The sequence below is a fragment of the Maylandia zebra genome, linkage group LG13 (genome assembly GCF_041146795.1).
Source record: "Maylandia zebra isolate NMK-2024a linkage group LG13, Mzebra_GT3a, whole genome shotgun sequence".
NCBI lineage: Eukaryota > Metazoa > Chordata > Actinopteri > Cichliformes > Cichlidae > Maylandia > Maylandia zebra.
The window spans coordinates 33,560,941-33,586,322 of NC_135179.1; the positions used below are offsets into that span (position 1 = coordinate 33,560,941).

A 25,382-nucleotide genomic window follows, 5' to 3' on the forward strand; every position below is an offset into this window, starting at 1 on the left:
GAGACTCGAAGGAGAGCACCATGTCGAACCACACACCCAAGTTTTTAAATCTTGTCCCTGCAATTTATGACATAGTCGTCAATTTTCAAGATGAAATTTTAGGACACTTATTGACATTTTTGTGGTCCAGTGACCATCAACTCTGTCTTATCAGTATTTAGAAGCAGGAAGTTATCTGATAACCCGAACTTAATTGCAGATAGACAAGATTCTAATTTAGACACCTCAGCACAATGCAAATATTTTTCTTGTAAAACAAAGTGGGGCCTAGCAAAAAAGGTTTGGGAACCACTGGGTTAAAGGAACATAAAGCTGCAGGTAACAATGCGTAACAATGAAAGGTTACATTAAAAGAACACCAAGAGGCAGCAGACACAGAGAATACAGCAATGGTCCAAGTACGGAGCCCTGAGGCACCCCATGGCTCACTGCACAGGTCTCAGAGAGAACTAACAGTCTGACATCTCCCAGACAGGTAGGTTCTCAGCCATGATAAAACATTTCCTGTGACTCCAATAAAATTTTCCAGCCTATCCAATAAAATAGATTGATCCACAGTGTCAAACACAGCACTTAGATAAACATTGCAGAACCAAGAGACGGCGTGTCATGACACCCAGCGTCATCGATGTGGCTGATAGCGCAGGCATCAGGCAAACATCTTTATTTTCATTGTTCTAAAAGCCTTCGTACACGAAACTGGACACGTTCTAGTATTTGCACGTACACCAAGCGCAAGTTTGTATTTTGGTTTTATTTCAAATAGACTTTATTTGGACAGCAGCTGCTAGTACTGACCAAGGCATTTAAATCTGACATACTGTTACAGACCCCCATCTCAGGGTCAGTCTGTCCCATTTAAACCATATGGTGTTAAATACCGACCTCCCCCGGTGCAATCTTCTTCCCCACCATCAAAGCTCAGCACAGCTTGTTTGGGAACAAATTTGATGGGTCTTTTTTTTGTCAATCACAGGTGCCGATCGTGAATCTATGAGTGCTTAATCAGTGATGAGCACTGTTACAGTTAAACTGCAGAAACTCACCCCAAAGATTCCCTGTTTACGAGCAAGCGCGTTCCCATTCCAGCTCCAGAAAAAGATGTGGGACTTCCCGCAGGTGACGATGGTGTTTTGGTCCGTTGGGTGGAACTCCACAACCAGGACCACATCATTGGTGGTCTGCAAAAACACAGCATTTGAGCACAGGTGGAACACGTTGGAACCGGTAAAAACCAGTGCAGTAACAAAAACGTGGGCTCACCTTGATCTCTGCTATCTTTGACTCCTTTTTCCAATCCCAGACTGTTAACATGTGGTCGTTACTGTCATCAATCACACTCAGGTGCCGACCAGAATCCTGAGAGACACAGCAAGGTTGATGATGCATAGAGCTGCAGGTATGTGAGAACTACAGCTCCCATGGTGCACCTGGCTGATACTTACAACTTTGGAGAAAGCCAGGGAGCCGACGCCTCGTTCAAACGTTAGCTCACCTATGACGTGGAGCTTGGCCAGACTGACGCTGTCCCAGACATGAACTTGAGCCTGAGAGGGACAGCACCCTTGTCTTAATTGTTTTTATTCATTTATTTAAAAAGTTCTATCCATCAGCAGCTCTCCTGTTAGCCTCGGTTTTCGACTCGTATTTACATTTTCCTTTTGTCTGAAAGTTGACCTTAAAAACGTGGTATGTGTTCTCACCCGTCCATCTTTGTCGACTCCTGCGAGCTGTCCCGTGGCAATCCGGATTTTATCGGGATGGATGGCCAGGCTGACAGAAACAAAAAGAGCAGCTCACTTATCTGTCGCCTCAAACAGCCAATAGGAGAGCAGCGAGTACTACGGAGCTCTTTCTCACCATTTGACGCACTCGCTGTGTCCGAGGTAATGTCTCTGAGTCCGCTCCTCGTAGTTAAACAGAACCACGACCGACGCAATGAAGTAAACAATCTCTCCGGTTGGAAGGAGGTAGATGTTTGCTCTGCAGTCTCTTCCCCGGTAACCGTACCTGCACGAAGTCAAGGAAACACCTGGACAACAGCTGGAGATGTAGTGACATTCACAACAGAGCAGGTGAGGGATGCATGAAGATCTCTGAAGGCCGTGACCTGCTGATGCTTAGACTTTGGTTTTACTGATATACACAGATAACGCTGACCTGCCACACCCGTGGTCTCTCCTGAACTTCCAATACTCTGAATTTTGGCCTGGAATTCTGCATTTAAACACTGAGCTTTTACACATCAGTGTCAGAAAAGTGTTTCACTGCATAACACCTGTTTCATCAAAGCGGCCAATATTTATCACTGCTAAGTGTAAGAGCACTCCCGTGTCCCAGGTGAAGGATACACCCACGCCAGCTTCAGTCTTTCTGGAGGAAGTTCGGTCCGAATGTCGTTGTAGTTCTCCACGTCTGAAGGGATGAACATGGTGATCGGTCGACCACGCATGAACATCTTAATAGCATTCCCCTCTGAAACATTAGACAGACATTCCTCAGACTAGCACAGCAGTCCAACCCCAAAGCATAAATCCCAAACTGCAAAGCTAATCCTGTCAGAGTCTAATGGGTCTAGTTTTTATTGATTTGGCAAATAAATATCGGCATTGAAGCAGATTTGGTTACAGATGTTCTGTCTTTCAGGTGTGACAGTTGTTAGCAGAGGTGAAACAGGCCAAGATCTGAAAGGTGCTGCTGATTTAAGAAGAAAAAAAAAAAAAAGCAAGACAGATGAAGAAACTGAGGCTTTAAAGCTGTGCAGGTGAGGCAGCTCGGGCACGCGTTTGTGTGTGCGCACGGTGGGTGATTTGTCTGATTGGGAGTGTGAATAAATTTATTTTATTACTTTTTCACCTTATATGGGGGTAAATGATGTCAGGGAGTCAAACACAGGTATGACATCACCTGAACAGCCTGAAGGAGTAAGAGCAGGTGTGCGAGCGAGACTGGCAGCATCAAGCAGAGTGTGAGAGAGCAAGAGAGAGAGCTGTGATTGGTGCAGAAACAGGGAGCGCTCATACAGCAGCCGCTAGCACATTAGACCGTTAGCTTGCTCCGACAGATCGTTACGACTTACCAGCTTGGCTGTTTTTCTCTCGAGTTGAGATTTTGGCTGGTTTGAGACAAAGACACGATCACTGAGAAAAACCAACAACAGACAACACAAACAGCAGCAGCACAGCCTCGAAGACAAGAACGCTTTGAAACGTCTCCGAGGCTTTCTGTCCATTTCTACACACGATGATGATGATGAAGATGTGTGTGGTGTTTACCTTGGCTCATGACAGGATCTCTGTGCCTGAAAGAAAACAAAGTCTCACCATCAGTTTGTCAATATAAACACACGAAGGCCTGACAGTCCACAAAACAACGTCTGTACCGCGCGCACTCTTTGTGTGTACTGCACATGGGCTATGCGTCTGTACCTCTCTGTGTTCTTCACCACCTTGGCCAGCAGTTTGGAGGTGGACGCAGCTTTCACCAGTTTGTTCCTGTTTTCATCTGAAGTGTCCCAGGTGCTGCTCTGAGAGCGCTCCATCCCTGAGGACCGCTTCACGCTGGGGCCCCTGAACACACACGCACACAGTGAGTATTGCAGTACTAATCGGGGTTCAGCTTGTAAGCAGGAGGAGGAGGAAGAATCTCTGAGTCGTTTGTAGATCTGAAGTTTTATTTTCCTGGATTTTAAATTTAACTTTTGAAGTTTCTCATCTGATTTTTTAGTTTTTTCAATGAATTTCTATGAGACGGCGATCCAGACCAATCAGTCGTCAGAGACCAAACACCTTCTCCTCCAAAGAGCCAGAGGGACAAAGTCAAACATACAACTCGCAGAGAGGTTAGAGCTGGGATACATCAGAAACTCAAGACCCAGGCTGCATGAGGCCTGCAGGAGGAGGAGGAGTTAAAAAGAGGAGGTCCTGGGATAAAGCTGGGATGAGATCACATTAGTAATCATATTAAAACAAGCAGCAGAGACTAAAGAGGAGCCAGGCAGAGTCAAAGGTCACTGCTCCGAAAGACACACAGTCCTTACCACGTCAGAAATCAAAGGTCAGTACTAAGAAGCAGGCTTTGTGGTTATGAATAAAGCTTTGTGAACGCTTTGAGATTAGAAAGCAACAGATACAAAATGAACACCTACTGACCAATCAGATCTCTGGAAACTAGCATCACCTGAAAGATCCCACAGAGCACCGAGGGTCTCTGGGTTTAAGTTCCTCATCTGCACTCAGACAGAAAACTTTTCTACCATTTAAACATAAAAAGCAAACTTAAACTCATCGTGACTTTTTTCTACCTGCTTATTAGTATGGATGTGTGATATGACCAAAATCTCATATCTCAATATAAGACATCTATCATCCCGACAACGATACTTATCACAAAATTTTTACATTTTCTGTAAATTCTGTGAATCTCAGGCAACTCGACTTGCGTGAAGTGTTTTCAGCTATGTGTCGTGTACCTGGAGTCGAGAGTTACATAAGTTGAAACGGCCACAATTTTCTTTGTGAGTATTTATTACACGGCGTGTTCTAAGGTTTATTTTTTAGCACCTGACGGCTCTTTTTAGCTTCTTGTCCGTAAACACTCTGCATATTATTTCACGTAATTCAGTTTATTTTAAAAAATCTCAGCAGGATCTTCAGCTTTATTGTGAAAGGTTTACGTGGAAAATAAACAAGCGGACGGCGGAGCCACGCGATGGTTTTACCGTTGTTGTAACGACAAAGCATAAAAACAGTCGCTAGTCTGTCCGTAGTGTGGTTATATTAAATATAAGAGAACGAGAGAACTTAGAGAAATTCTACAGTGAAAAACAAAACCATGAAAAAATAAACTGTAAACAGTTTATTTTGCGACACCTCGAAACAAACGATAGCGTAATATGAAATGATAGACGTTTTCATCGAACAGCCCTACTTATTAGCATAAACGTCAAATCAGCTGATCAGCAACACCTGTCCATGCTGGTCAGGTGATTCGAGTTTAGGTGGAGCAGAGCAGGACGGTGTGTCCCGGGAGGCAGGGTTAGTAGCTACGTATAGAGTGACATCGGAACAGTGACGTCACAAGCAGGCAGTGAAGCCAAACCGACAAATCACAAAATGAAACCTTTTAGGAGGGGCGTGGCCTTTACTGCTCTCAGAGGAAACAGGTGGTCTCTGTTGCATCTGGGGAGCGGGAGTGGTTGGGGGTGGGTTGGGGGAAAAGGGGACAGGGGATGGGTTTGTATGGTGAGCGATCTCCTCGTGTTCCTGGATCTCCGCCATCTGAGAACGCTGACCATCCTTCTTGTCTGCACCACTGTGGAAAAACCAGTAGCATGAGAAACAGCCTGCTGAGGTTCTGCTGGTTCCACTACGGTTCTGTTGTAGTTCTACTGATGACAGATCAAACAGGCATTCTATTGAGGTTCTAATCTGGTTCTATTGGTTGTCTGCAGCTGCTCACTGACTCGATCTATCAGCAAGTCTTCAGGTACCTTCAGGTGAACGGGCGCTCTGGAGCAAGCATACAGGTCACGTCATAAACTGTGGTGTGACTAGAGATGGGTACCGGTTAGGGTTAGGGTTAGGCCATAATGGCACCGGATCTGATATAAACGGTAGTAACCAGACCGAAAAGCAGCGCACATTTCGGTGCTTTTTTCCCCCCTGAGATGTCACACACTTTGGATTCTAGCCAATCATTTTACCTTTCCGAGGATAGTAGGCGGGCCCAGGTGTGCGTTCTTTTAGAGCAGAGCTACAGATTAAAAACGCCCAAGGCAAAGCGGTCAAAGTCTGGCTGTACTTCACAGCAAAAGATGCAAACTCAGCAGCCTGCAACAAGTGCTTTAAGCTGATACTGTCAAAGGAGGTAACACCTCAAATCCGATGAAACACCTGGTGACGCATAGCGTTTTTTAAAAGCACCGTATTTGATAGCTTGCTGCGAGACCTCATATCGAGCACATCTACTGTGGGTGGGTTGCCTGTTATCGACCTGGAGTTAGCAACATCCCCCAAAAACCCGAAGAGGAGAGTCCTGGCCCCTAGCCCTGCCAGTGTAGCAGAAATGATGACGGGTGATGATGGCAGCAGCAGCTGTTCTTCTCTGTGTGAGTAGCTTAATGTTGTTCGTGTGTAATTTACGTTGAGTAGGCTAACCACGTTATTACATTAATGCACGTAAGGTGAACTAGCAAACACCGTCGTAGTTACATGCGGCTGTCTTCTTGTTTGATGGCAGGTACTACCTTCACCCTGGCCAAAAAGGCTAAAATGACCAAAGAAAAAGTGGAAAACAGCTAAACATGAGAGGTTTTTGGACAAAGTTTGTGTTTTTTCCATTGTTTAAGCACTGCTTCCAGCCAAGAGTGATACCATATATGCCCCATAGCTGCAGAAAAGGCTAACATTGTTATCGTTTTACAAAAAAAAAACAGCTGAACATGAGAGGTTTTTGGACAAAGTTTGTGATCTGCATTCAGACCGTTTGAGCACCGTTAAAGCACCGACACTGTTTCAAAAGTACCAGTTTGGCACCGGTATCGGATAAAACCTAAACGACACCCATCCCTAGGTGTGACCTGACATAAATCTGTGTTCCTGGCATCCGCTTGCACGTGTTGCGGCGTTTTTACCTCTTGGCGGCAGACGACACAGTCTCCTTCCTGGTGACGGAGGTGGAGTCTCTCTTACGTGCGGATGTGCCTCCGTTGGCAATGCAGGACATGGAGTAGGCTTCACGCAGTGCAGCTCCACCTGCAGGGGGCAGGACACGACACAAGACTGCAGATTAAAAAGTCTTACGGGCTAATTTCACACCTCCACACATAAAGTTTTAACAAACACACTCACCCTTCCCACCGTGCTGCTTCTTGCTCGCAGAGGCCGCCGAGTCCTCAGAGGCAGCAAGGCGACGAAGGACGTCGGCGAGCGCCGCTTTCATCACTGTCAGCTCGTCCTCCTGCTGCTGGACACGAAGCTCAAGAGAAGACAGACGGTCGTTGACGTCCGATACACTGGCGCCGGACATACTGTCATCTACAGGGACACGGAAGCACGAAGTGAACACAAAGCAAACAGGAAGGTTTGGTTTGGTTTAAATGGCGACTGGGGCAGGAGAGCTGCTCGCAGGCGGCCGCTGTAAAAACCCACGAGCGAAGCTTCAGCGGGAGAAAAGTCAGATTTGTGAATTCAGGTTGACCATCTCACCATGATTGCTGTTCCAGCTAGGGCTGCTCAATTAATCGAATTTTAATCACGATTATGATCTGGGCTTTCAACGATCATTAAAAATGACTGAGCCGATTATTAGCCCCTCCCTGGGTGCTTTACTCTCGCGCTGCTCTGTGTGGCAAATCGAGCGCACCTCTCTGCATTTCGAACACGTGTCACAACAATTAAGAGCAGCGGTCTCCAACCTTTTTTGCGCCACGGACCGGTTTATGCCCGACAACATTTTCACGGACCGGCCTTTAAGGTGTCGCGGATAAATGCAACAAAATAAAACTAGTACCGGTATCGAAAAAAAAGAAGATTTATTCATAACACACGTGAAAAGACCCAGAAAAAACGAGTAAACGATAAAAACAATAACAAAATAACGCTGAAAACCGATAAAAACCCAGAAAACTATACATTTCACACCTGAGCCTCAACTCTCGCGGCCCGGTACCAAACGACTCACGGACCGGTAGGGGTGGGGAAAAAATCAATACTGTGTAGTATTGTGATATTTTGTTTGCTAATAATGTATCGATACAGGGACAGCAGAAATCGATATGTTGTTACAAAAAAGTTTTCGTGGACTGGAACTCTGACTTCAGAGCATGTTGATCCTTTTTCTGAGCAAGAATCCTGACATTCCTTCACTCCCCAAATGTGTTTAACTTTTTTTTTTGGCAGCAATAAACATGACCGTTTACTTATTTTAATTTAAGACATGTTTTATTTTAAATTTTTATTTAATTAAATTTTATTTTATTTTATTTTAATTAAGTTTAAAACTTTTTTTATTTAATGTAAAATTATATTTTGTTTTAATCTACTTTCAAATTCTTCAGTTGCTGAAGGGGCTGCATAGTTTTCATAAATTGCATAGTTCAGAATAGCTATAATTGTACCAGATGGTTGCATCCAGTTAAGTTGGACTAGACTGTAATACAAACCGTTCAGTTTGTCAACAATAAAACTGACTGAAATGAGAGAAAGACTGAGTGCGAGACTTTGTTATTAGATAAAATGAATATTGATAAAGTTTACCTTTATGTACAGAATCTCAATATTGCAAAATATTTTTAAAATCGTGCATTAAGTATTGTGATAATATCGTATCGCGGGATGTATGGTGATTTCCACCTCTACGGACCGGTACCGGTCCGAGGCCCGGGGGTTGGGGACCGCTGATTAAGAGGACCCGAGGGAAGCTCGGAAAGCAAAGCAGAAGTTATTTGGAGAGGAGAGTGACTGCCGTTGGTTGAAAAGAGAGGTAAAAAAAAACTTCAGTGGTGTGGAAGCATTATGGGTTCATGGAGTCAGACTGGATCAAGTAGACACAGTGTGTAAACTTTGCTACAGTGTAGCTGCACCACAGAGCAACACTGCAAAGTTCACTAAACATAGATGTTTACATTTTTCATTTATTTTTATATTGCAAACATTTGCACTGTTATCAGTATTTGCACTATTTGCACTATATATTGCACTATTTTATGACAATCTTTAAAGTCATTATTCAATACATTGTTATTGTTAAATAAATATCGTCAATTAATCGAGATCTCAATTTCAGTGAAAATAATCATGATTATCATTTTTGCCATAATTGAGCGGCCCTAGTTCCAGCCTCATCTACTTAGCCACCAATGCAAAAGCAGCACGTTGAATGACACGCCAAGCAACAACACACTGACCCATTGTGGGAAAAATGGAGGTCGAACATGTTTGGGATTCCAATGAAGCAGAAAATCTACGTCTGTGAGGACCATTTCAGTTAGGGTTGGGATTCAGCCAATCAACACTGACGCTTCTGCTCTAGGACCCCCCCCCCCAAAGCTCCATGACCTCAGACTCGTGTATATACAATCAAGATCCAAGATTCTTTATTTGTCACGTGCATGGTTATACAGGTATAACACGCAGTGAAATGTGACCTGATACGCTCCTCAACTGTGCAAAGAAAAAAAGAGACTACTAATCGAAACCAAACGCGCACTCTCTGCGCTTGCTCCAGGAGGCTGACTGTCCTGCACTCGACCTGGAGGAGGGCAGTCGAACTCAGCTGATCTGTTTATTTGAAGATGGACGAAGAGCCTTGTGATCATAACCTGAAGCGTACAGGTATTTCCCCAAAAGTTGATTCTGTTCATCTGGACGTTCTCAGTGGGAGAAACGTTTCGTCATCATCAGGTGACTCCTTCAGTCTCAGCTGACTGCAAGCTTCCCCAACCTTATAAACAGGACATTTGCACAAAGACTGAAACCAGCACCACTGAAGGAAGAGCATATTGCATACTAATGATCATAAACTGACCTACCAGCCCATTCATTCAGTGGTGCTGGTTTCAGTCATTGTTCAGATGAACTGAGAACATCCAGCTGAACAGAATCAACTTTTGGGGAAATACCTGTACGCTTCAGGTTATGATCACGAGGCTCTTCGTCCATCTTCAAATAAACAGATCAGCTCCAGGTTGAGTGCAGGATGGTCAACCTCCTGGAGCGAGCACAGAGAGTTTGGTTTGGACATGAGCTCAAAGAAAAAGCTTCTGAAACAAATGTATTTCGTCTCTAATGTTAGAGAAGAAATATGGAGCAGCGCAGAGGTCAGTGCGCGATCGTCCTCTGAGATGATCGAACAAAAGTGTAATAATGAACTTTACCACCTCAATGCAGCAGGTAGAAACTGATGTTCACCAGGAAACTACAGCACAGTGCGACCTTCAAAGATCACATGACAGAAAACACCAGACACGGAGAGCAAAGCTCACCCTTCGCACCAGCACCACGACACACACTTCAAAATGAACTTAAACCAGACGCATTGTTTCTTCGCGCTTCCTTCAAACCTGAACTTGAAGATGGTTCTTATTGAAACACTCAGCCAGTCTGAGCGTGCTCAAAGTGTGGGGCTCGGCGGTGGTTTGGTGCTCCTTTCGCCCCTAGCAGAGGTGCGCCTCATAGCACTTCTGCAGAAAGCAGCTTTGAGCTCTGAGCCAAGTTCTCTGTTATTCTTTCACAATCACACTAAATAATCGCGCTCAGGATTTCAGAGCCATGTTCAACAAAACGCAGACGCCTTCGTGTTTGCACTGAAGCACACATCCTCCTGACCTTCCTTCAGCTTCCTGAGGCAGGAAAACGCCAAGGCAGGAAGATGGCCTATGACTGGACTGAGAGAGAAACACAGACCCAGCAGGACCTGCTCCCAGCACCCACGGAGCCCAGGAGGAGCGAGTAAGACCAATAATGGCGCCCAAACCTGCAGTGCATGTGGACGGGACACCCGTGTTCACACATGGTTACATGAACAAATAAGAAACCCTGAAAGGTTCAACTCCACTGTTTTTAATGTTAATAAAGAAACACTAAACTTCATTTCCTGAGTAAATCTGAACAGCTGAGCTTAAATGTATGTAACTCTAACACGCATGTGCACGCGCGCACACACACACCGAGGTGTGAGGAGTGAATCAATAAGTCATTTCCTGAGTCTTTGTTCCGCAGATCAGAGTCCACGCGTGTGTGTGTACACACACACACACACACACACACACACACACACACACACACACACACACAGTGCGGTGTCTAAATTGTGGTTTGCGGCCCTGCGGTTGAAACAAAGCCGAATGTACATTTCTGAGCCCGTCTTGGCTCTCACCCCCCCCTCAGGAGGTCTCCTGCAGGAGGTCCGGTTCTGCAGAGCCTCCTTCAGAGGAGGCCGTTGGTTTTGTGGCCCTGCAGATGCCGGAGGGGCGGTGCATACTCTCTGATAAATACACCAGTGACACGTGTAAAGCCGCCACAGGCGCGTGCGGCTCCCGCCGCCCCGCGGCAGCGCGGACAGGAGAGAGGGCGCCGCTCGGGGCTCGCGCGGCGGCCGGACTCACCCAAACTGCCGGCGAAGCCGTCCATTTTCCGGGAGAAAAAGCGGGAGTGGGGCCGGAGGCCTGCGGGAGGCTCCGCGCACACTGCGGGCCTCCGTCCGGGTTTTCACCGCCGAGACGAGCCGAGCTGCGTCTGTCCCCGCCGAGCCGCCTGCCGGATCTGCCGGTCCACAGGCCGAAGATCCCCCGCTTCGCTGCGGGCCGAAGGAGCAGAAGTGGCCGAGAGAGGAGCGAGATGAGCCGCGGAGCTGCAGACGGACGGACCGACGAGCATGCGCGTTTCCGACTCCGCCTGCTCTGGCAGCGCGCGCTTCGCCTGGAGGAGCGGGGGGTGGGGGGGAGCAGGAGCCTGAGGAGGTTCGGGTTTCAGAGCCACTGCTTCCTGTTCAGGTGCTGCAGCGCCGTCCAGCGGGCTCACCGCGCCATCACATGCCCGCTCAGGAGTCCGTGCCAGAGTGCTCTTGAGCACCTGTGAGTGACACACACGACCCAAGTATAAGGGCTCTGACGTCACACAGGAGGTAATCAATAAAACGTCTCTGGAGCGCCTTACATAGTTTCAGCCAATGAGTGAGCCTCCCAGGTAAGGGGGCGGAGTAAAGACTCCGCTTCCTCCAACAGCAGCGATGATGATCTCCAGCATTCATCTCGGAGATGTCGCGGGTCAGAACCACGTGACTGACTCACATCCTGTTTATGTGAAACACATTAAAGAAATCAGCTGTGATCAGGTGGCTGCAGAGGCTCCGTGTTCATGCAGAGGAGCACGTGTCAGCGCTGACCGTGACGTTTATCTTTAAAACATATTTCAAGTTGTTCAATTCCAATGAACAGCTTGAAATGGTAAAATGCTGAGTGGTGAACTGACAGAGGTTAAAAAAGGTAAGGTTATCCAAAACTGGAAAATAATGTACTTTTCTGGATTACTTCCCCCTCTGTCTGCATTGAAGCAGTGTTGGAACACCATACCATACCCTTGTGAGCATCAGCTGGACGGTATTGTAGTGCAGAAAGTAGTGTGTTGCTACAGAAATAACGAGAAAAAGGTGATTAACGATGGAAGACAACAGACCATCATAAAAATGTAGGTCTGTCCGACAGAGAAATTGCAAAGAAAGTCAAGGTGTCAGTGAGCACGGTTTCCTTCGCACTCAGAAACAAACTGACAGGAAGAGGTCTATGGGCTCAAAATGTGGTCATAAATATTTTGTACTTGTAAAAAAGATTTGTGTGGACTTAGCCAAAAAAAAAAAGTATGAATTTTGACCCTATTTTTCTTCCTTTCATCTGATTGGTCAATGTCATGTCAATCACAAATGTAACAATCCAATCAGAGAACAGCTGGGCGCTTTTTTGAACTGCAGGTCCTTGAAGGGTGATACAGTTTGGAGGATCGCTATATAAATATCCGATAGCAGCTAGGTCCCCTAACTTTCAGCAGCTGTTGAAAGGAAAAAGTTGTGCTATATCAGTGGTTAGAAATACCATTATTACTTTAGGATTAGTTTAACACAAAGTCAGGGCTGACCCAGGACCATTGCTGTGAGTCACAGTGCGCAGCATAAAGGTCCTTTCACATCGGACGCAGGATGTGCTGCTAATGCTAACTGCTAACTAAAAGCAAAGGATCCAGAATTTGTTGCGCTGGCTGCTGAGCTCTGTGGGTTTTTGCAGCAGCTCTACCTGTACTAGATGCACCTGCTCCTTGTCTTTTCTATCTCTGACTTTATGTCCTCTACAAGAGTTTGGTTTTTTTGCTGGTTCTTCAAATGTTCAATAAAAACATGTATGCTAATTCATAACGAAGAAAGCTTTGTAATGAAGACTGTCATTTCCAAAACACTGCCCGCCCCCACCCCGCGGTCCGCAGCGCTGTTGAAAAGGCTGTGGAAGTCCCTGTATTAAACACGTAGACCTGTGACACAAAAATCACCACACTCGGACGACCACAGACTGTTTTCCTTAGTGGTGATGAAGGAAAACGCTGGGTTGGCATGTAAAAGGGCATTTATTCCCTTCAAAGACCTGCAGTTCAAAAAAAGCGCCCCTCGACAGCCAAACCCATCTGTTCTCTGATTGGATTGTTACATTTGTGATTGACATGACATTGACCAATCAGATGAAAGGAAGAAAAATAGGGTCAAAATTCATACTTTTTTTTTTGGCTAAGTCCACACAAATCTTTTTTACGCACACACAAATTCTTTTTACACATACAAATCTTTTTTACAAGTACAAAATATTTATGACCACATTTTGAGCCCATAGAGTTCTAGCAGACCCAGAGACACAACTGAAACACAGGCCAAGTTTCGGAGCGTTAACAGCTTGATAGGCGGCTCACAGGACAACATGAAGAAGTTATTATGGAGGAATCAACATTTGAACTCTTTGGTTCTTCACACAGGATCTTTGTACGCCGTGGAGAAGATGAAAAGACGGTTCCACAGTGTGTGGCATCGACTGTCAAACATGGAGGACGAAGTGTGATAGTCTCGGGCTGTTTGCTGATCCAGGGTCAGTGACTACCACGGCATTCTGCAGTGCCATGCAGTACCCTCTGGTATGCACCTAGTTGGTCAGGGGTTCATCCTACAGCAACATAATGACCTAAAACACAAGACCAGGCTGTGCCAAAACTACCTCAGGAAAAAAGAACAAGATGGTGAGCTTGTAAACATGGAGTGTCCAGCACAGTCTCCAGACTTAAACCCCATCAAGCTGGTTTGGGATGAACTGGTCATCCCAAACTGCTGTCATGATTTCCCCAGCTTAAAAACAGAATAGAATACAACAGGCCTTTGTCATCGTTCACGTACAATGCAATCCTAATTTTACATGTGAAATCTAAGCCTAACCCTTATGTTTGAGACAAAACGTACGGAAACACAAACTAAAGATCTAAACACACTCAGCCTGCTGATGGGCCTGATATTAGTTACCTATAGCATTACCATTACTGGATAAAAATGATTAAACACAGATTATAATAAGAGATGATTGATCAGTGTGTAAGATGCAGTGACGTCATCACTGTACACAGAGTGAAGATGGAGGCTACAGATTTGATCCTGATCTGTGACATCATCACTGCCTCCATCCTGATATATTGACGACTGAATGACTGTAAACAAAGCAGCAAACTAACATCAGTCTGGGATTTAGCTTTTCTACAAACATGAACACCTGCAGATTACTTCTCTCCTCTGAGCTTTGACAGATTTTACTTTATGAGTCAGAGTATCAGTCACTTGGTTCAGGTGCAGCAGGAGGGGAGGGTCAGAGAATCTGTTACCATGGCAACTGACTCAGTTAGCTTTAATGGTCTTTCTGGAACAGAAAACTAGTTTTCCTCATCTCGGGGTTAACAAACTCAGATTTTATTGGTTTTACTTTAAGGAACCAGTCAGTCACAGATATGTTGTAAATTCCTGTCTTACAGATTCATCCAATTTGTGACCTTTTACTCAATTAGCCGGGTTTTTTTTTTTTATCAAATCAATCAGTTTTGTCTTGTGGAAACTTGGCAATCAATAACTGATCAGGACAAAATAAACAAAACAAATTTTTATTCTGGCAAATACAAAAAGGTAAAAATTCACTTTATTAGACACTACTTCAGAATAAATGCCTTTAAACAGGAAACAAAAGTAGGAAGTTTCAACAATAAAAGTCCTGAAATCTTTATTTCAACAAAACTTTATGTATTCAAAGCTTGTTAACAGCAGTCCAGTGTTACTAACGGCTGACTTAATCACACGATCACCTTTACAGGAACAGTTTGAATTTAAGGCTTCTTCTTTTGTGGTACTACCCAGGTTTGTCTTCAGCCTTCTGTGATGACATCACATTTGATGTCACAGACCGGAAGTTGTTTATTCAGAAAATTATCAGCCGATTGATGGAGGTTAAGTACTGGTGATCCTCGGACCGCCCGCAGAGAACCTGAACTCTGTTCTAGGAAGCACTAAGCGGTAAAGTCGGTAGGTCAAAGGTCACATTGGTTTCTAAACATTCATCGAAGCAGCCTAGGGTGGAACTTCGTCACATGACCCCGAACAAGCAAAAAAACAAAACAAAATACACAAACAGAAAGTGGCTTCCGTGCTGTTGTACGTTCCCAGTTTACAACAGAATGCCTTGTTTCAGTTACGATGGCAATGACATCAGAGGAGGAAGAGGAAGAAGAAGGCACATCTGAAGAAAGTTGGTCCTGTAACACCTGGTGTAAGCTCCCCACCCTCCCCTTGCAGGCTTCAGTAGCTGAATTTAACCTTCTCGATGTCGGCGATCAGATTCCTGGCCAGGTAGATCCCCACCATCTGCTCAGAGACACATCAGCCAGTAAGTACTCAGGCAGACAGGTACACAGATAGCACTACTTCAAAGTACCACCAGAGTTCAGATGAGCTGATGAAAGCACAAGTTGTGCAGGTGAGTTTATAACAGATTATAAACACAGGTGTTGTAAAGAAATACACCTGATGAGGAGTGAATCTAACAGAGTGAGCAGGTGAGAGCAGAGACGGCTGAGTGGACTCTGTGGGATCGTTTAGCTGTGACAGCAGAGGTGGGCTCAGGTCATTACAAGCACCTAACACACACACCTGACAGCTGGAACCACTGGAGAAGCCACATTTCCACCTGTTCTTCTTCTTCTTTATCTAAATCCCTGCAGGTAGAATCGCACTCACCTGACCACGACTTTCTAAAGTCCAAAAGTCCTGAGTTAACTGAGAGAACAATTTCAGCTTTTAGACCAACACGAGCTTGTTCTGAATTTGATGGAAGCCACACATCTTTAAAAAGTTCTAAAGAGAAACAGCTGGAGGAACATTTAACAGATAATCATGATAATTTTCAGCAGGTGGGTCACATGATCGGGTATATCAATCAATCAAAATTTATTTATATAGCACATTTTTAAAGACCGAAGTACACCAAAGTGCTTTCCAGTAAAATCATGATACAGATAAAAAAAAAAAAATCACAATATAAAATATAAATTACAGATATAAATAAAATATAAAATAATTACATAATCTAAATGCAAAGCCAGATGTAAATTACCCTAATTCGCCTTGAATGCCAGGTTAAACAAATACGTTTTTAAACGTGATTTAAAAGACTGAATGGAATCTGATGCGCGAATATGAAGAGGAAGAGTATTCCATAACCTGGGTGCAGCAACGGCAAAGGCACGGTCTCCTCTGGTCTTCAGCCGAGACCTAGGTTGCACTAAGAGCAGTTGGCCCGATGATCTTAGTGCTCTCTGAGGGCTATACAGACAGAGGAGATCAGCTAGGTAGTCAGGTGCCATATTGTTTAGAATTTTATAAGTAAACAATAAAATTTTAAAATCAATTTGGTATTTAATAGGAAGCCAGTGTAAATTTGCCAGAACAGGGGTGATAGAATCGTACTTTCTAGTGCCAGTCAAGAGACGTGCTGCGGCATTTTGGACCAGCTGCAAACGCTGAAGAAGAGAAGATTGTAGGCCCAAGTAGAGAGAATTACAATAATCCAGTCTTGAAGTGATGAAAGCATGAATGAGTTTCTCCAGATCTTTGTGAGGTATGTAAGGTTTAGCCTTAGAAATTAGGCGTAGTTGGTGAAAGCTGGTTTTTACCACAGTAAGCGATCGTGGCTCAAGAGTTGGGAGTTCGCCTTGTAATCGGAAGGTTGCCGGTTCGAGCCCCGGCTTGGACAGTCTCGGTCGTTGTGTCCTTGGGCAAGACACTTCACCCACTGCCTACTGGTGGTGGTCAGAGGGCCCGGTGGCGCCAGTGTCCGGCAGCCTCACCTCTGTCAGTGCGCCCCAGGGTGGCTGTGGCTACAATGTAGCTTGCCATCACCAGTGTGTGAATGTGTGTGTGAATGGGTGGATGACTGGATATGTAAAGCGCTTTGGGGTCCTTAGGGACTAGTAAAGCGCTATATAAATACAGGCCATTTACCATTTACAGTAGAGACCTGTTTATCTAGTTTGAAGGAGCTATCCATGAAAACTCCAAGATTCCTAGCAGCATCAGTGAGGTGGTTAGCAACAGGCCCGAATGTGCCAGTCAGTTGTCCCAGAGGCATATTTCTATCAAAAACAATAATTTCTGTCTTCTTTTCATTTAAAGTAAGAAAGTTACGTAAAGAGCATATTAGAGAGGCAGAGCTTGCCCACTGTGAAAACTACACATCACTGTGAACATCTAATCATCTACAGAACATGACTTCATCAAAATACCCTGGAGGCCTCCCTGGAGGGATGAGGCTGATGACTGATCCTCAGGCAACACTGCGTTAAAAACCGACATAATTCTGAGATGGAAACCAGTCACCCTGCACATCTGGAAAGGCTCCATCAGTGCAGAAAAGTACAAACCGGTTCTAGAGCCACATCTGCTCTGTCCAGATGTGTTCTTCAGGAAGGCCTTCATGTCCGATCAGGACCATGCTAAACTGCATCTATTCAAGCAGCACGGCTCTGCAGAAGAAGAGTCCGGCTGCTGAACCTGCCCGACTGCAGTCCAGAGCTTTTATACCAACAACAGGACGAAGCAGAGCGAGAGAGACTGCTCAGCTCACAGACCAGATATTGTCGAAACGGTGAAATGATTTTCTCAGTTTGATGGTTTTCTGTTCTTTTGTGAATAAAATAGGAGTTTATGAGGGTTGGGTTGCTCTGTCAGACACCTGAACCACACATATGTGGATATTCGCACAAACAGCAATTTGTGTTTTGGGGCCGTTTGGATCTCGCCAATCTACCTGAAAGCCATCTGTGACACTTCAGAACGTCGAGAAAAACAGCCAGGTGAATGAATCGCCTGCTGCAAACCTCCAAAGGATGTGAAAGTTGTTCAGGAAGCCTCCAGCAGTGGGAACTTATCAGGTCAAAGTTCTGACGCTGATAAAACCCTGAGCCTTCTCACAGAGTAAAAGATGTTTGCTTACCTGCAGCAGGGAGATGACTACGAAGACGATGGCCACCGTGTACAGATTTCTCGGCAACCAGTCCTCCAACGCCGCAATGCAGCCTTTGGTGTAGATATGCTTACTCCACTCTGACTGCACAGGAACCCGAGAACATCAGAGAACGTTAGGCTGTGAGGTTCTCAATGGAACATGCAACTTATTTATACAAGTCTATTCCTCTGTCAGCAGCTGGGATGCCACATCGGCCTCATGTTATATCTGCTCACCTGTCCAGCAGGTGTTAAATGACACCACAGGAAGTGACCTCACCTGGTTGCGCCTCACGTCATAGCCACACTGAGTGTTCATCACCAAGTCCTGAAACAGATGGCAGGTTAACGGTTTGATTGCCTGCACCGATCAGAACTGATTATTGATCAACTCACAGCAGGATCTTGGATGCAGCAGGAGAACGGAACGCCGCACTTCTCTCTGCTACGGTTATTCTCGTCGCAGCTGAAGTACACGTTCTGGTTCCAGTCCTGCGGGGTCTGAGCGCCACAGCAGGCGTTCTGTGTGAGAATAGTTCCAAAGGTAAGACCCCAAAGAACTAAAAGCTGAAAGTTCCTCTATAAAGAAATAGTTCTCAAGGTTTTTTTCCCCGGTACTAAAGGGAACAGATGTTTTACCATCCTCTGCACAGAGTCGATGAGGTTCTGCAGGTCGATGTCGTCTCTGTACCCCTTGATGTTTGCCAGGAAGAACTCGTTGATCCATGCTCTGACCTGACTTTGGAAAACCACCACCAGCACTGCCGCCGTCAGCTCCAGGAAGAAGATCAAGCCAATCACACCTGAGAACTGATCACAAGAACCACACAGAACATTTCAACATTGAAAATCTGATGCACAGCAGGAAGTTTCCAGCTTAAAATGTGTTCACGTACAAACTTCAGCAGACAGATGTTTTCCCTCAGCGCTCCCACGCAGCCAGCAAACCCCAGGACGAAGGTGATGCCACCAACTGCCAGAACCAACCAAACTGGGTCGAACCCGTGCACCCGGGTTACCTGGGTTAGGTCCATCAGCACTCCCTGTGAACCAGCAGAGAAAGCCTCATGTAGTCTGCAGCAACCATCACAGCAAAGTGGTTTCAGCTGACCGTGGTGAAATCGTTTTTTGTTTTTCCCCAAACTATGAATCAAATTTGGTGCTCCGGCCGAGTTTTGGTCACAGCAGGAAAATGTTTGTGAAGATGGCTGTAAATCAGGGCCTCGAGGGCCGGTGTCCTGCAGGTTTTAGACATCACCTTCAGTCAACGCACCTGAATCAAATGACGAATTCATTACCAGGGTTCTGGAGAATTTCAAGACATGTTGAGGAGGTCATTTAACCATTTGAATCAGCAGACACGTCTAAACCTGCAGGACACTGAGCCTTGAGGCCTGGAGTTCCCCACCCCTGATCTAGATGGAGTCACCTGTTATTACAGGATTGGTCGGCGTGGAAACAGGCAAAACCAACCCCCGACACCTAAAAGTCAAAGCCGTTGATCAGCTGTTCTTCGCATTGTCATCTAAAAGCTTGCAGTTTGAGAAAACAAACTGTGGTCTAAGTCATTTCAGTAGAAACAGCCTAGACTTAAAGTTTTCATGTGTTGATGACCAGTGTTGGTCAAGTTACTTGAAAAAAGTAATCAGTAACTAATTACTGATTACTCCCCCAAAAAAGTAATCCTGTTACTTTACTGATTACTTATTTTCAAAAGTAATTAATTACTTAGTTACTTAGTTACTTTTTAAAAACACGATTTACAACCTGAACAGGTGATAAAGCGATAGATCTTTCAGCCCCATTCTACTTTTTCTGCATAATCCATCATACAAAATGTAATCAAATGGAAAAGTCTCTTTTTTTAACTTGTTTTATTAGTTTTAATCTTTTAACTTTATGCATCAAGCAAACATTAAATTATCTGCAACATTCTCTGACTTGAATAAATTAGTTTAACATTTAAACCTATTTTCTGCACATTCCAGCACATAAAATAAAATATTTTGTGTGTTTACACTCAGTCTTTCAAATAGATGCAAGTAAAACACAGCAGAAAATAAATAAAGTCACAGACTCAGCGGTCCTGTTGCTCTATTTTCACCTGTAAAGCAGGAGTGGGGTAGGCGGAGGTTTACCCTGGTGCAGGTGTGCCGCGGTCAGTGGAAGAATCCGCGAGTTTCCCATTACCTCGTTGCGCACTCGGTGCTTGCTTGGAAGTTTAGGGGTTTTTTTCACTGTAAAAAGTTTTCTTCCCACGCACAGTGGACACTAATGTTTTTGTCACTTTTTATGGGATCAAACTCAAAGTAAGGTCAGTACTTCCATGCTTTAAACGCTGCACGCTCATACTCTCTCCGCACTCGATATATGATCCATTGTTGATCTGCACACAGCTGTTGTCACGAACGTCGCACTCGCTTACGTCACTGTCGTGAGACATTCTCGCAAAAAAATCACGGTTTTAGTAACGCAGTAACGCAGCGTTCCTACGGGAAAGTAACGGTAATCTAATTACCGATTTTGCAATAGTAATCCCTTACTTTACTCGTTACTTGAAAAAAGTAATCAGATTACAGTAACGCGTTACTTGTAACTTGTAACGTTACTTGTAACGCGTTACTGCCCATCTCTGTTGATGACTCATCGCGAGACTTACACTTGCTCTCAGCAAGACAAAGACTGAGACCACACCCCTCAGCGTCACTCACCTTCTCACTCCATGCCCAGAAACCTGCTGCAATGAAGGCAATGCCAGCCAGCTGCAACACAGACACACCAGCAATTAAACAGAGCCACGGAAACAAGACTCAACTGACCAACGTTTAGACCGATCCCACCCTGCTGAATTAATTCCAGATGTTTTACATGTGACCACACAGTGTCTGATTGGTTGGTCTGCTGCAGTCAGCCAAACTCATATAAACATGTCACAGACAAGAAGTGTTGGACAGACTGAACCTCACACAATCTCATCTGTTAACCCCACACTTCCTCTAAACAGGAAGCGAGTGACCTCACTTCCTGTCACCCATGGGCAGACAGGAAACAGAGTGTCTAGTTTAGCTCAGTGAAAGTCTGTACAGGAAACAGCACAGACACAGGAAATCTCTTTAGCTCTGTTCTCTTGTTATTGTTCTGTTCTGGTGTGTGCAGAACCTCTGCTGTATCTGCATGCTGCCAGCAGGGGGCAATGGTCTCCCATACTCATGTACCTTCTACTACTTCATTTTTTTTTTTTTTATCTTTTTGTCATGGAAAACAAACGGCATCATGCCATTGAGGTCAGACAAGAGGAACAGGTGATAGATGTGTGAAACTCACCCAGAAGATAATATTGTAGCTGAACATCAGGTATTTGTAGCAGCAGTTGATCTCAGCATTCTCATAGCGATAGTAATACATCTGAGAAAGAATCCACACACTATAACCAAACAGGAAGTGATGCGCTGAAGTTCTGAGAAAACAGGAAACAGAGTCTGTCATAGTTTACTCAAACAGAAAATAGGTTCATGTAAGGAGCTCACTGCAGATGCGACATGTGACTGTCAGGTTACATCAAAAAATTTAACATCATCAGTCAGAGCGCCACACTGACCCACGCACAGATGTGCCATCACTGCTATTCACCTGGGGTCCGTTCTTCGTACCTCGCTTACTACATCCAAGATCAAATCATCGCGCTAACTTTGAGCTCGCTATTCCGGTTCTCCGAACACACCTGTTGTTGACGATTAGTATAGCTGGATGAAGTAATGTGAGATCACTGGGTGGCTTAACAGGGGCTACGCATCGATAGTAGAAACATTGATCGGCAACCCTTTGATTGGTCGGCGAAAATGTCGAAGGAGCGCGCTCAGTATTTTTCAGCAGCAGAGCAAGAACTCTTGATTGAGGGATTTCAGGAGTTTCAGAGTTTAATTAAAACGCAAGGGAACACTGCAAAGGCTGCAAAAGCAAGGAGAGAGGGCTGGCAGAAAGTTGCTGACAAATCAAACTCGTAAGTAATTTAATAATAACAATAATAATGGAGTGGATTTATATAGCGCTTTTCAAGGCACCCAAAGCGATTTACAATGCCACTATCCAGTCACTCTCACATTCACACACTGGTGGAGGCAGCTACAGTTGTAGCCACAGCTGCCCTGGGGCAGACTGACAGAAGCCAGGCTGCCATATCGCGCCATCGGCCCCTCTGGCCAACACCAGTAGGCGGTAGGGTAGATTTATCATATCACACCATATTATCCAATATTATATTACATTATATTATATTATATTATATTATATTACATTATATCCTCTTTCACATTAGAGCCACAACAGGACCCACTAGAACATGGGAACAAGTAAAAGTGAAATATAAGAATATTCTACAGAATGGTAATATTTATCACTTATATTGCTTTTAGTCTCTTGCAAAGAGACCCTGAAATAATCTGTTTGTTTATAACAGCAACCAAGGGCAGAGCAAAAAAAGACAGGTGGTGGTCCTGCACCCCTTCGTCAACAAGTTGGTTAAGTGAATAATACCCTCAAGGGAAAATCGATATCTCTCTATGAGCACACTGTCGCGCTGAGCTAAAGGATCCTGTCTGTCCCGCAATATACGCTGAATTCTGAAAACTCTCCTTATCAATCTTGCACCTTCCGCAATGGGTGGCTCGCGTATACGGACAGGACATGGCTGCGACAGGCTTCCCAAATCCACCTTCGCTTTTATAGCCGTGGTCTCTCATCTTGATTACATGAAGTAATTTACTATTACTACTCTAAAATATGAATTACATCTGAAATAATCAAATACATGACATAGAATGATTAATAGTATGTATCTGTATGAAATCAATAAAAGGATCAAGTACTGCATTATCTTTAGTTACATTGATCATATGTATAAATGAAGCGGATATACCTGAGTGGGCGCGATCTAATCCTGTTTACATAAAGTAAGCCTGCTCCCAAGCAGGTTTACGCTTACGGATCTGTTGCTATGACAGCAAGTCCCGGATGAGCTTCGGAGAACCGAACGATCCAAGATCACGCGAAATCGTCAACAATCAAATCCAGCTAACTTACTTAGCGAGGTACGAAGAACGGACCCCTGGTCCAGGCTGTGTGGACAGCTGACAGTCAGGTGACGAGTTTTCAGACGTAAGTGGTTAAGGTCAGGGGTCAGAGATATTTTGGCTTAACGGGAAGTTAGATGCTTTCAGAATAAAGGTTTACAACAGTATCAAGATTCTTTATTTGTCACATGCATAGTTATACGAGCACAACACGCAGTGAAATCAATACCAGTGTCACACACAGCTCCCACCCACTAACAGCTGAAGTCGACACAGTTCGTCACACTGAACAACACTTTAAGAGGAAGTTCAGATGTCAGTAAAGCTCCCGTTTCAACAACACTGAAGTATTAAACAGTCACACAAACGTTAACTTGGTCGGCGTACATGTTAGCATTAGCTGTTTAACTGTTAGCAGTGACCCCATAATCACATTGGCCATCTGTTACCATTAACGTACAGTTAGCAGACTTATCGCAGCTGAACGGGTCGTGGATGCAATGAGGGCAGAGCAGCCAATCAGACGCTTTCAGGCCTGACGAGCAGAGCCGAGCGAGGCTGCAGGCGGACGTGGACTTTTCTATTTTAACATCGTTTATTAAAATGTTTTTGTAGCAGCTGTAAGGTCAGTTTTAAAATGCTCGCAGTCATCAGTTCAATCGTTCACAGTGAGCGCTCTGTTATACATCTTCTTTATTTCAGCATAAATAACGCCGCTCTCCATCCATACTTAGCCCTTGCCCATAATGCTCTTCTTCTACAATAAATAAATGATTCGGATGTGTTACTTCTTGTGTTTAATCTAACGAATAAATTGGAGCTTTTTTGAGAAACGACGTCTTCGTCGTTACTTGTTTCACAGGGCGGGCTGAAGACAGCAGATGTGACCCTCCAATCGGTCTGATTGGATTCGGGTTAAAGTTTATTGATCAGGTCTTTTCACACTGCACTGATAGGGGTTTTATTGATCACAGTCCAATCACACTGAAGTTTAATAAACTGGCAAACTATTCCCTGTCTGGTCTTATTGATCAGTGATGAGTTCCGGTGATGAGTAATTGATCAGTTACTGAGTTCAGCTCAGGCTGACCTGTAATTCCTAATTAATCGATTATCAACCCACGTCAATCCGCAGAGCATCGATTATTGCCCACCATTCGTCAGTTTGCCATCATATTATTGACTGGTCTATTACTCAGTTTTGGTATCGACAAACAGGAAGTTCCTGATGCTAAATGTTAGCACGGAAAAGCTAAGGAAGAGACACAACGTATAAAAGCAGAAGCGAGCTCCTCCCGAAACTCACCTCCGATCACTGACCAATAGATCCTTCTCCCGCTCCGATCTCTAATCGATAATGTTTTAACTTTGAGTTGAGAGCCGAACTTCCTTTTCTTCCGCTGTTAACGCACTTCCTCTTCTTCTGTGGTGCAACAGGGGACAGAGTGAATCAGTGACACCTGCTAGAGGAGAAGAGAACTGCAACAACAAACGCCTGAAATCTGCGTTAACGCACCAACTGTTAATTTATACTGAGCACTGAAAAGGTTTTACACAACCGCGCAGAGAGCGAGAGAATAGAATAGAAGCGAATATTCCACTAAGGAACTAGAAGTTAATTTGGAGAACCAGCTTCAACAAAACAACGTTGGTGAAGTCTGGAGAGGCCTCAGAACCATCTCGGGCCACAAACAGCAGAACTCTCTGCCTGGGAGGGATGTGAGGTGGGCAAATGAACTGAATCATTTCTTCAACAGATTTGATTCAACCATGAGGCAGTCTACAACATCGGCTGCAGACTCACCCACCCCCACTGCTGCTGTTCCACCTCAGACACTTCACACCTCCTCTATTCACCCTGCTCACTCCCCCCCACCCCCAACTGCAGCATCCAATACACACTCAACACAAGGCTCCAGCCTGTCTCTCTCAACCACCCAGGTTAGGAGGGAACTGAGGAGGATTAATGGCAAGAAGGCAGCGGGTCCAGATGGCATCAGCTCGAGGGTCGTCAGGTCCTGCGCGGACCAACTGTGTGGGGTGATGGAGCACCTCTTCAACCTGAGCCTGAGGTTGGGAAGAGTCCCACAGCTCTGGAAAACATCCTGTGTTGTACCAGTGCCAAAGACTTCACGCCCCAAAGACCTCAACAGCTACAGGCCGGTGGCTCTGACATCCCACCTGATGAAGACCCTGGAGCGGTTGGTCCTGGCTCAGCTTCGGCGCCTAATAAGCTCATCACTGGACCCA

The 25,382-nt window shown here is 44.9% G+C and overlaps 2 protein-coding genes and 1 long non-coding RNA gene across 8 annotated transcripts in view; 1 reads left to right on the top strand and 2 right to left on the bottom strand.

Moving 5' to 3' along the window:
* The window catches only part of eml4 (EMAP like 4), a 29,111-nt gene extending 17,547 nt beyond the window's left edge, over positions 1 to 11,564 (bottom strand). The window contains exons 1-13 of one of the 3 annotated variants that reach the window (XM_004575342.6): positions 11,108 to 11,472; positions 6,852 to 7,037; positions 6,635 to 6,755; positions 5,122 to 5,313; positions 3,429 to 3,569; positions 3,276 to 3,301; positions 3,080 to 3,115; positions 2,352 to 2,475; positions 1,861 to 2,010; positions 1,704 to 1,773; positions 1,446 to 1,547; positions 1,264 to 1,359; positions 1,047 to 1,181 (exon numbers count right to left, since the gene is read on the bottom strand). In XM_004575342.6, coding sequence (XP_004575399.1) covers positions 1,047 to 1,181; positions 1,264 to 1,359; positions 1,446 to 1,547; positions 1,704 to 1,773; positions 1,861 to 2,010; positions 2,352 to 2,475; positions 3,080 to 3,115; positions 3,276 to 3,301; positions 3,429 to 3,569; positions 5,122 to 5,313; positions 6,635 to 6,755; positions 6,852 to 7,037; positions 11,108 to 11,132 — 1,404 coding nt within the window. In that variant the 5' untranslated portion in view covers positions 11,133 to 11,472. Of the gene's footprint in view, positions 1 to 1,046; positions 1,182 to 1,263; positions 1,360 to 1,445; positions 1,548 to 1,703; positions 1,774 to 1,860; positions 2,011 to 2,351; positions 2,476 to 3,079; positions 3,116 to 3,275; positions 3,302 to 3,428; positions 3,570 to 5,121; positions 5,314 to 6,634; positions 6,756 to 6,851; positions 7,038 to 11,107 lie in introns of all 3 variants that reach the window. The other 2 variants (XM_004575343.6, XM_004575344.6) reach the window with 2 other exon arrangements.
* Positions 11,565 to 11,692: 128 nt separating this feature from the next.
* LOC143421835 (uncharacterized) lies at positions 11,693 to 18,059 on the top strand. Its single transcript, XR_013101447.1, has 3 exons — positions 11,693 to 11,986; positions 13,512 to 13,667; positions 17,322 to 18,059. It is a non-coding gene; the product is annotated as an uncharacterized LOC143421835 (long non-coding RNA).
* Positions 14,657 to 24,587, bottom strand: tspan14 (tetraspanin 14). Of its 4 annotated transcripts, none has more exons than XM_014413288.4 (9): positions 24,439 to 24,587; positions 21,388 to 21,520; positions 20,775 to 20,825; positions 18,960 to 19,106; positions 18,703 to 18,873; positions 18,460 to 18,585; positions 18,344 to 18,391; positions 18,053 to 18,166; positions 14,657 to 15,426 (listed from the first exon to the last, which is right to left on the bottom strand). In XM_014413288.4, the coding sequence occupies exons 2-9, from the start codon at positions 21,466 to 21,468 to the stop codon at positions 15,361 to 15,363; spliced, it is 804 nt and encodes a 267-aa protein (XP_014268774.2). In that variant the 5' UTR covers positions 21,469 to 21,520; positions 24,439 to 24,587; the 3' UTR covers positions 14,657 to 15,360. The 4 variants fall into 4 exon arrangements, with proteins under 4 accessions (XP_014268774.2, XP_076748058.1, XP_014268775.2 ...); XM_076891943.1 differs by having other exon boundaries at positions 21,388 to 21,468; positions 24,439 to 24,575; XM_014413289.4 differs by lacking the exon at positions 24,439 to 24,587 and adding an exon at positions 23,143 to 23,244.
* Between the last annotated feature and the right edge of the window lie 795 nt (positions 24,588 to 25,382).

Coding starts and splice junctions, on each gene's coding strand:
- tspan14 (XM_014413288.4), bottom strand. CDS start 21,468: ATGTATTACTATCGCTATGAGAATGCTGAGATCAACTGCTGCTACAAA. Junction 20,826..21,387: donor GCTACAATATTATCTTCTGG/GTGAGTTTCACA, acceptor TCTGTGTTGCAG/CTGGCTGGCATTGCCTTCAT. Junction 18,586..18,702: donor TCGACTCTGTGCAGAGGATG/GTAAAACATCTG, acceptor ATTCTCACACAG/AACGCCTGCTGTGGCGCTCA.